The following is an 11618-nucleotide window of genomic DNA, read 5'->3' as shown; positions in this document are numbered from 1 at the left end:
ATATTTCTGTCATACTGGTTTAAGTTTCATAACTGAGCTGGTGCAGTTGATACGAGATTTAGAAAAAATGAAGATTCTGTTATTTTATCATACAAAGCTTCTGTTAATTATACTTACAAAAATCGTAAATCTGAAGATATTTACTGAATGCCACCAAGGCGTCTCGACGACTCTGTCGTCGTCAATTTTCGTAGTACCTAGATACCTACATTTTAAATGTAGGTAGGTATAGTATAAACAATTAATTTCTTCTTATATACACTCAGTATTTTTTTTAATAATAATCATATTTCTTTGAAAATACTTCCTCAAAGCAACCACAAAACAATACATCCTACAAGGTTTCAAACCTCGTTAACATCGTTAAAGGAACAAAAGCGAAGGTGGTTAACATTCGGTGTCACTCGGCCACGCTCTGATTCCTACATTATTATGTAAATATTTATTTCAATACTTTTAAAATAAATTAACTCACAACTAATAATTTACTATTTGAAAATAATGGCATTGTCCACGAAGGATAGAATTTACTAGTCTAGCTGTAAGTAGGCTGTGCATATTATGATGATTTTCAATTTGTTCAACCGTTTCAAAGATAAAACAGTTCAAAAACAAATAGGTACCTACGACAATTATTTTAAACACAATAAGGAGTGTATTTTGTACTCAATTTAACAGAAAACAAAAAACTAACAACGTAGATATCGATTAGAACATGAAAAGTAATAGGTATCTAGATCCTAAAGTAGGTACAAGGAAGAAATTCCTGACACAGACATAAATATATATTTTATTCTCATAATTAATCTCTGCATAAAGCATTACTTGTAAATACAATAAATATTAAAATTAAGAAGGAACACAGGTACCTAGGTTAGGTTGGTTTTATTTATCAGGTAAGTACCTATATCTCAGGGACGGATAATAATAGATTAGAAAATTATAATTCCTGTTGGAACTCCTTAACCTTCCAAGTTGGAAAGTAACTTCCAAACCGAACCTAAGACTTCTGGAACTTACAAAACTAAGCCTCAGTCAGGCAGGACATAAACATAGTTGATCACCTACGAATCTACAAAGAAAATCGATCGGTGAAACAGGTGTGGGTACTTCTTTAAAAAACTTTCATTGTCCCTACAATAATTCAAAATTACAGTTCGATTTTGACTCGATGAACGCTACAATACAATGAACCTAACATAGTATTAAGATACCTACCTACAACATTATGATAATTTAATTATGTGGACACGTATTCAATTATGTCAATGTATTCAACACAAGGCAAGCTTGGCTGTAATTATGTCATTAATTTAAGTTCAATTATTTATTTAATAATAATTCGAATGAATGCTTATAAGTTCCATCGTTGTTTATTTTTATACAGGTTTTGTTTATTGATGTTTTTTTTAATGATGTAAGTTAAAATACCATTCCCAATGTGTGGTGGAACTGATTTGGAATGAATGAATGAACATTCATTCCAAATCAGTGGTTTTTACAATTCTTAGTTGATCAAATTAAAAAGCAATTATGAATCTCCAATGGTTTTTACTGTACTTACCTACTTACTGATATTTCGACGACCTATGACGTAAGGATTTAAGCATTAATATTATATAAATTCATTATATAACAGAAACAAAACGTCGGTTCACGTTTATAACTGTTCCAAAAATACAGATTTAAAAAAGTCTGCGAAAGACTTAAATTTTTATTTTAAACTAAAATTATTCTTTGCATTTCATAAATTATTTCTTTTATAAGAAATACCTTTTATTTATTTTAATTAATGTAAAGAGAATGAATGAGGGTAATATCCATTCAAATAAATACCATAAAAAAGAATGAGCTAGTAAGTGTGGCGCTAACTAGGTATTTAACACGCAAGTTGGGTGAGGCCATGGTGAGGCACATAGAGTCAGTTTAGTTTATATTTTTTTAGTATAATTAGTTAATGAAATTTATTGTAAGTTACAGTTTCATTTCATAGGATAAGATACCTAATAGGTATATACTTAATAGGTATCTAGGGATATATAGGTAGGATATATTCTGTGGATATATTTATATCCAGCATGCTTCGGAACAATTTGGGTCAGCACTCAGCTCACACCGGAGCAGGTCGGTAGGTTACCTTTACTGCCATCAGAACCAAATCTGAAGGAGTTGGTTACTTTTACAAACAAACAGATGAAACTAATAATAAAATATGAGCGTGTTAAAATAGGAAATAGGTAGTTGAAGTAGTGATTTGTGGAAATCCACCCAGAATTTTCCAATATGTGTCTTTAGGTAGGTTTATCATAAGTGGAAAAAGTAGAGCAAAAAAACGTAATAAATAATAATAATACGGGCATTTCTCCGCAACTCGCCGTCAAGCGCCTATTTTGCGTGAGAGAGGGAGGTGGGGGAAACCAGCTAAAACTGAAACCACCCGAGCTGCTCCATGAAGCCAAGCAGCTTGTGAGGGCTGCCAAAGGCTTCGGGAAGGGACCCGGGAGACTCTAGGTGTCTTGCCCTGTACTCCGCAAACCCCCTTACATTCCATGATGACATGGGCTGCCGTTTCCTCGGTCTCCATGCATGCTCTGCATAGCGGACTGTCTGTGATCCCTAGATTGCAGAGATGTTTAAGGGGCCGTGCCCTGTGAGGGTCCCTGTTATTACACGTAGTTGCACTCTACGTAGGTTGAGAAGCCGACGAAAAAAATACGTTTTGATAATATTAGTTTGCAAGTTGCAACTCAAATCCGCAAGTATACGTCACTTCTCACGATGTCGCGCAGTTCGCTTATTGCATTACTTACATACCGAATGAAGTTTCACCTTCTATACAATATTTTTTCTTATCGTTTGCGAAACAATCCGTCGTCGAGTCAAGATCGAGATCGCTTTACGAATGATTGCTAAAATGTACGCCTGTGTAAACTGGCAAATATGCATCTTCTTTTCTGTAGCTACACTGTCAATTATCTTTTTCGTGACATATATTTTGTTGCATCAACTGCACCTACCGGAAATATAGGTCATTAAATTTCCATGTATCGCGCAATTTATTACATTATGTATGTTAAACATTAACTGCTCTCATAAAGACCATTTGTCATATTTGTCTATGCACTAGAAGCTCCAGCGTGCCAACGAGGTCAGATCTTTTGACTTGGAGTTGGCTCGCCAATGTATTTCTTAACTTTGAACTTATTTGACTACTCCTTGCTCGTATATTTCTCTTGTATGTAGAATTCCCTTTATTACGATTGATTCAATTAAGGAATATGCAAATAAATATAGATCATCTACCTACTTAGCTATAAAACAATATCATCATCATAATCATAATATACATATTTAATATTTATGGTACCTGTAATTGAACATTTTTTTAAACATTGCTTTTTGATCATAAATATCTAAAAGATCATAAATGCTCTACATTCTAGCGATGAGGCAAGTAGGTATGAAGTTATCCGTCGTTAACCGATGAAGGTAGGGTCATTGCGCTGGTTTTCGTCCAATTATAGGAGTTGCCAACTTTGTGATACGAAATAAATATTTTGGAGCACCCTTCCTTAAACATATAATTTTTTTTTAAGTCCTTATATAGTCTTCTTTAAGATAATATTAAGGGAAAATAAATCATTTTGATGTATCTTTTTATTTAAATTATTTTCTGCAAAAGTAGGGTAAATGCTAGTTTTCGTCCAAAAAAACTGGTTTTCGTCCTAGTGTAAGCTAGTTTTCGACCTCCGTGTAGAAAAAGGAGGGTAGGTCAACTATTAAGTTTAAAATCAATTACAGGTAAATATATACGTTTATTTAATTAACATTACAATTTCTCACTACCCAGGTTTAGTTTTACTTGTGGTTTTACTAATAATAATCAATATAACTAGTCAACACTGAGATCTATGTAGCACTTGGCAGTCCTTATAGGCGTTAGTGATGACTGTATAATCATTCGTAATAAAGAAAGGAATGCGTTCCTTACAATGTAAATGAAACAAGTAATAATTACAGGACTAAGAAATAACATCAAAAAACAGAAATATTCATTCTAACAACAAAAATTTTCATTCTAATACTTTGTTTGTCAAATGAAACGTACTATAAACACACAGCCATAATAATAAGTTTTAGCTACAGAATCTTCAGTGTACGCAGCGTCTATTTTTTCTAGATTTCTTAGACTCCTTCGAGGCCATCTAAAAACAATAAGATCTTTCTGAGGATACGTTGAGTAAGTATAATAAAAAAATACTGCATTGGCAAAACAGACCTAGAATAAAAGATGATACTCAAGTGAATGATAATCAAGAAAAATACAGTGTATTATGTCTGACCTACCCCCATTTATGCTACGAATAATTGACTCTACTTCACAGAAGGAGAATGATACATGACTGAATGAATGACAATATTAGGTACCTACAACACTCTGGCCCTCACCAATTATTTATAAGGAAGATACTGAATAGAAAACTTTTCAATACGTAAAAATAGACGAAAAGTAATGCAAAAGAATGGCTATATTTAATTTTTGGATACTCCAATACTCATTCATGGACGAAAACTAAATTTAGCTTTAAATGTTTTAGTTTTCGTCCACTTCTTTAAATATTTTTTTATTTTGGCAGCACTGACATAGCAGTGGACGGAAACCAAAAAAACTAAACTAATAGCAATAAAGATCACTTCGGGAGAAACTATTCAGTATTTTAAAGGTCCGATAAAGTAAAATGACCCTAACAAATATTCACGTAGCTGTTTGAGTTTCCGTCCACTTGGACGAAAACCAAATATTTTGAGAATTTGGTAACCTAGTATCCGTCCACTTAATATTTCGAAGAGTATTATAAAAATGTATGATAAACACTTATAATTGCGTTTATTATGCTTATAAATAAACATACGTACCAAAAACATTACGTAAACTAGCTAAAACAGTGATTTACCTTACCATGAACTTTTCTCGCCGGCAAATTTTTCTCTCGCGCGATGACATCTGCAAGGCACGTATGCGAAGCGGCCACATTTACGTTAATTTTTTGAACTCTCTTCTTGTCAAATCAAATTTTAATGTTGATAGTACTGTTGCTTAAACATTATGGACCGTAAAAAGTGCAAACTTGCGCGGGAAGGTAGGTTTGTATTCAAGTTTTACGCACGTGATTGTAGCAGGTCAGTCAAATGGACGAAAACAGAAGCTGGACGGCAAACCAGCGCAATTACCCTACATTTGATATCAAAGAAATTAATTGAAGTTTTCTCCTACGTCTTATGCTAAGCATAATATAACATCAACAATGAATTAAATTATAGTAGAGCAAAAAAGATGAATCTTTTAATGACAATGTGATAAACACCTATTTCTAGATGTACGTAAATAATTTATCAAACGAAAGTGTAATTTCCTGGTAAATGAATAACATTATACAACCAATTACCCAATAAATAATCATTAAAAAGTATTAAAATTTTACGCTTCATAATATTTGTCAGGCGTTTAACAATGCATTACATATTGCATGCCAAATTGTTGGTGAGAGGCATGCTGCAATCAATTCCTGGCTGTGCTGATGTAGCGGCGAATATACAAACAATTATAACCTACTGACATAACCAACACGGTTTGCCGTTTGGATTATTGGCGAAATGAATAATGATGCTTCGTATCGAATTTATTATGGCAAAGAAATTAATAAAATCCAATAAAAATACCGTTCAATTTCTCGTATTTTTAGGAAGAATCGTGGGAATTTGTGGAATCATCTTCAAAACAATTTAAGTTCGTTAATAGTTTAAGAATATTGGTAAAACGTAAGTATTTCGCAGAGTTCCAATAAAACCATAGTTATTATTTGTTATTGCCATCATTATGCACACTAAGCATGCGCTCATGTAATACTATTGTATAATCTCCGGTCTCCCTTTCACTTCGAGCGCCAACCTCTGCTCCCAACGATTGCGTGTAAGTATAAAATATTAGGTATATTATAGTGACACAAAGAGAAGGGCTATGCAGTTTTCAAATAAAAGCGTTATAGGTAGGTACGCGTTATTCCGTTAATGTTATTATTTATTTATATTTATACATAATGTTCTGTGATTTCAGAGAATTAAACTTTTTTTTATAAAAAAAAATACATTACTTACGCCTTAAATCAATTGCATAGTTGCATGAACTACATAATATATTTATTTTATTTATTTATTTATTTATTTATTTATCCAATACAATAATACAATTCATTATAACTTAAATTAAACTGGCGCAAACATAATCTCTTTAGAGATTTACCGCGCGCCAGCGCCGTCGACATACAAAATAAAGATACGATAATATTGACAAACAATAATACAACATTATTACATACATTCATTTACAGAACCAACAAAAATATTTCGCAACATCCAAGTACATCCTTTATCCAATGATCGCAGAAAACAACACTCGTGGGTAGAAACAAAAAAGAATGATCTAAGTACGTCTTATCGCAACTGCGGTCTGCACTCCGCACCCACAGGGTGTTGATTTTCGTTTACAGTTAATTAGTTTATAAATTGAATGAAATTTTCTACACAATTATAATACGTCAGTAGATAATGTATGTGTGTATTTATGTATATATACACATATACACACACACAGTATGGCGTTAGTCTATATTATACATAATTTTTAAACATGTTCGTAATTATGAATATTTATCAATAATTAATTTTTCATAGTAGTTTTTTAGTTTTATTTTAATATTTTTATTTGTTAGTGTATCTTTGAGTGTTTTAGGTAGTCTATTTATTAAGTTAGGAATTACGTAGTTCAAAGTTCTCTTTCCATAAAGGTTATTATAGCTTGGTAACTGTAGAACTGAGAGGTCCGCCCTACGAACTGAATAATAAGAGTGTTTTATTTTGATGATATTATCTGTAAAAAAGTGTTCTTTTAATAACACTAATTCAACTTGTTCGTGAATAGGTAATATTTTTAGAAAAGAGAATAATTTACTATAGTCGTCATTGTAAGTTGTTTTTAGATTACTTGGCACAATTACTTTTAGGATACGTAGCTGTAGTGAAAAAATACTGTCGAGATGTGTTTTGTATGTTCTCCCATAGCTTGATAGTCCGTATAGTATTATAGACTCCACCAGAGCTTTATAAAGTAACAGTAGCGTTTTGTATGGCACTTTGTATTTGATTAGAGAGAATTTAGCTAATATGGCTCTTAGCTTATCACAAACGTGGTTTATGTGAGCTTTCCAATTTAATCGATCGTCAATGATTAAGCCAAGATATGTGTGATTGCTAACGAGACCTATAGCGTCACATGAGCAAACATGTATAGCGTCGCATTTTTTGGAATGTAGGCAACTATGATTATGAGCTATTAATTTTGGTGAAATTGCACTGCGGTTATGACTTGAACTAACGTACATTAATTTTGTTTTGCAAGCATTGAGTACTAATCCTGCGTCGTGGGACCACCTAATGAGAGTATCAAAATCACTTTGAAGTTTTGTTAGAGCCTCATCTACACTATTACCAGTTGAAACTAGGCACGTATCATCAGCAAACTGATAGATCTCGCACTGTTTTAGTGCATTGGAGAGGCTGTTTACATATGTTAGATAGTGCAGCGGTCCGAGGACCGAGCCCTGTGCCGTGCCTTCCGTAACGTGTACTGGGTAGCTGTCAGCATTGAGGACTCGAACTTGATATGATCTATCTTGGAGATAATTCTCACACCATGTCAAGAGACTTCCTCTAATACCGCTATCATTTAGATTTTTTATCAGTGTGCTGTGCCTTAAGGTGTCAAACGCCTTACTATAGTCAATAAATACGATTAGGACATGCTTTTTACTGTCAAGGTGTTTATAAAGACTATCTGTAAAGGTGGAAAGCAGCTGTGTTGTATTTTTATGCGGTTGAAATCCGTATTGATTTTTTGTTAATATGTTGTTGCGTTCATAAAAACTGTAAATTTGGCTACTAATATACTTTTCTATTATTTTGTCAATAGTAGGTAATATGGTTATTGGTCTATATTTGTCATAATCGTTTCTGTTACCATTTTTATGAATTGGACGAACAATGCCTTTTTTAAGTTCTGTCGGATATTTACCACTTATGATGCTGGTGTTTATTAAATTTGCCAAGGTATTTTTTATTTTCTCACAAAGTAATTTGACGTCAATTGCTCTTATTCTATCCAACCCAGGAGCTTTGTTGCTATTTAATGCTCTAATTATTTTGGCCACTGAATTGGCGTCGGCTCTCTTAAATCGCATGCTTACATTTGCCGAGTGTTCATAGCATGTTTTATCAAGCAATGGTTCTACACATTTCGGGATTATTTGTTTGACACTGTTGTGAAAAGTTGAGGCAAAATTATTTGCAATATCGTTACTTGTTGTTCCTTTCTCAATAAATGCATTACGCAGTATTGAATCAATAGAAGATTTTATTCTACCAGTGAGTTTGTTAAGTATCTCCCACAGCTTTTTTGAATTATTCTTGTTTGAAATGATATTATATTTTGTGTATTTATTTTTTGTTTTATTAATTAATGAATTTACATAATTTCTATATTTATTATATTTTTGTTTAATAATATAATTATTTGTGTTTTTAGTCCACTGTATAAATAGTTTGTCTCTAGTTTCACAAGCTTGTATAACCTTCTTATTAATCCACTCGTTGTTATTTCGTTCTTTATTATTAGTCTTAATTTTAATAGTAAATTCACATTTTTCATAGCTGTTTTTAAATTGATCGTGTATATAGTTATATATATTAATTGGACATGTCATATTGTCCGTACATGTCCAATCTATTTGTTCTAGTAATGTATTTAATTTTTTATTATCTATCATAGTTTTATATTTTGTATCATCCTGTGTACAATCCCCGACGCAAGCGAGCATTACGGCCCGGTGATCCGCTAGTGTCGTACCGATCGCTGCTGTGAATAGATCTTTTGCGTGTGATCGAGTGTAGATGTGATCTATGCATGATTTACTTATTTTATTATTATATGTTTCGATTCTAGTGTAAGCTGTGATCCCACACAAAAGGCCTAGACCATGCATTGTATTATTATATTTATGTTTTATAGGAGTGTCTGATTGCAGATCTATGTTAATATCACCCAGTATATGAAGATCAGTTTTTATAGGGCACTTATTCATTATTAGTCTGTTAAGTTCATCGCTATATAAGTGTTTATTAGTGTTAGGGGGACGATATATTGCACAAATGTTTGTATTATAGTTTGTGTGAGTGGTTATTGTGAATAATACGTTTTCGAAATAATTTGTGTTTACATTGTGTACGTAACATGTATGTTTATTACTTACATATACAATAATACCCCCACCCCTTTTACATTTTCTTAGAGACGTATACATTTGATAGCCGTTTAAGTGATATAAACTACTAATATTATCCGTAATGTTAACCTCAGTAAGTATAATAACATCAATGCGCTTTTGTGCGGATGATATACACTGTTGTAATTTAACAAAGTTTTTAATGACGGATCTTATATTAATGTGGATACACAATAGATTTAAAGGCATATTGGGGATTTTGTTTAAAAAATCGTTTATATTTATACAATCGAAGACTTCATAGACATTATCTTGTAAACTATCCATATTATATTATACAATTTTATGATCTGTTGCAAGCGTTAACTACCTATTTAAATACAAAACAAAGTTTAGGATTTACTTTTTGCTATAGCGTGTATGTCCGCCGAGCTTCTAATAATATAAATTTTTGAACTATCATCTTTACGAGCTTTAACGAATCCTTTCTTAAACCATACATACTTGAAATTTAGATTGATTTTTAGTTCTTGCTTAGTTTCCCATAGCAAATTTTTATTCATTTTTGTCATGGCTTCTCTAATAAAAACGGTGTTGTTGTTATTTAGATGGGATGGGCAGACATCTGATACCTTAGTATTGTAGGATCTGGCAGCCGTTAGCCAATCTTCTTGTGCTTTTTCGTTTCTTAATTCCACCATTATATTAGCTGGTTGGTTTTTGCTTTGTAGTCGGCGTGAACTCCTGATACTTTCGACCGGCTGGTTAAGTTTTAGTGCCACCTTTTCTACTAACTTGTTGACAACCTCTGTAGCTTCATGCGGAATGTTTGCGATTTCCACGTATTTTGAGAGTTTTGCTTGTTCAATTTCTTGTAGGCGTTGCTCTAATGCACCGACACGAGTTTCTAGATTATTATTTCGGTTTGTTAGTTCGATGTTCTTCCGCTCTAGTGTTTTAATAGTTTGTTTGAATGTATCCATGCTTTCTACGACTTCATCTAATTTAGCGCTATGAAATTGTAATGCTTCATTTAATTCGCGCATTTCACTTTTTATTGCTTTTTCGACTTCCCTCGTTATGTTACTCAGCAACTTTTTCGCGTTTATCTGTACATGGGTGTCGTCTTCATCGTCGTCTTCGGGAATAATAATAGATGAGTTACGTCTGGGTGACTCGCGCTGACATTCCAAGCAGGTCCATTCTAAACTAGGGGCAGCCTTAAGCGCGGCAATCTGCTTATTAGTTAGACCACTGCATCGGGTGTTAAGATGAACAATTCTTTCACACTTGTTACACTCGCAACCAGGAATTGATTTGGTAACCGTTTTTTTACAAATATCGCACTTAGACATTGCGTTAGCGGGTAGATAGAAATATTTATAGTTGTATAAGGACGTGTATTATGCACGATCGTCTGTCAACGACTCTCAATTTGTGTATACGTCAGTATACACAAATTGAAACATGTTTTTAAAATATAATTTCCTTATCAAATCATGGTCGAAATAAATGATCATATTGAAGTACCGTGGATCAGATTTATCGCATTATCCACAGTAGACACAACACGTGGAAGTAAAAGTAACTTTGCTAGTTCCAAGGACGACGAATATAAGGCAATTATTCTATTAAAAACTTGTTCACACGGATACCATTACGCGAAATCATTTCCTTCTATGGTCATGGATATTGAGCCAAAGCACTTCACCCAGATTACTAATTAAACTTCGAAATATTAATATCGTATTCTGATAACAAAGTAGTGTCCATAGAAATCTAAATAACAAGACACAGTATATGAGACGTTTTGTTTCTTTTTGCTCAATACGAAAAAATTCGGCTTTTCTACAACAGAGGTTGTCAATTTTCAATAGATATAACTTTGAACATAAACTCATAGAAATAAGGTTGAAATTTGTGTTAAACGTGATAATAAGAATGGTCAGCTGTGTCATTCATTGTTATTTCGATTACTATGGTGACACTCGTAATACTTGTAAATATTCTTTAATTTTAAGGAAAAACGGCATTATTTGTAAAAAAAAATATTTACCGATGAAATGTTATTCCTTTATTAGTATAATTACAACTTGTGGAAGTATTTCCGCAATGGGAAATGCTGAAACACACCATGTTTACACACGCACGTCTCTAGAGCAACTGAACAGCGACGAATGCACTTGTGGTATGGTTACCACCTGAGCGGCGACAATGTCACGCGCGCTTACGACTTCTAGTGTCTTGTTATTTAGATTTCTATGGTAGTGTCTTAGGCGCGCC

At 33.0% G+C, this 11618-nt stretch overlaps 1 protein-coding gene across 1 annotated transcript; it reads right to left on the bottom strand.

Annotated features, from left to right (window-relative positions):
* Window positions 1-9603: 9603 nt before the first annotated feature.
* LOC123706196 lies at window positions 9604-10758 on the bottom strand. The gene has a single exon (XM_045655363.1). It carries the CDS (start codon window positions 10688-10690, stop codon window positions 9728-9730), a length of 963 nt encoding a protein of 320 aa, XP_045511319.1. The 5' UTR covers window positions 10691-10758; the 3' UTR covers window positions 9604-9727.
* Window positions 10759-11618: the final 860 nt, after the last annotated feature.

The sequence above is a fragment of the Colias croceus genome, chromosome 3 (assembly GCF_905220415.1).
Source record: "Colias croceus chromosome 3, ilColCroc2.1".
NCBI lineage: Eukaryota > Metazoa > Arthropoda > Insecta > Lepidoptera > Pieridae > Colias > Colias croceus.
The sequence above is the reverse complement of the archived record's forward strand: the minus strand, read 5'-3'. Positions and strand labels throughout refer to the sequence as shown.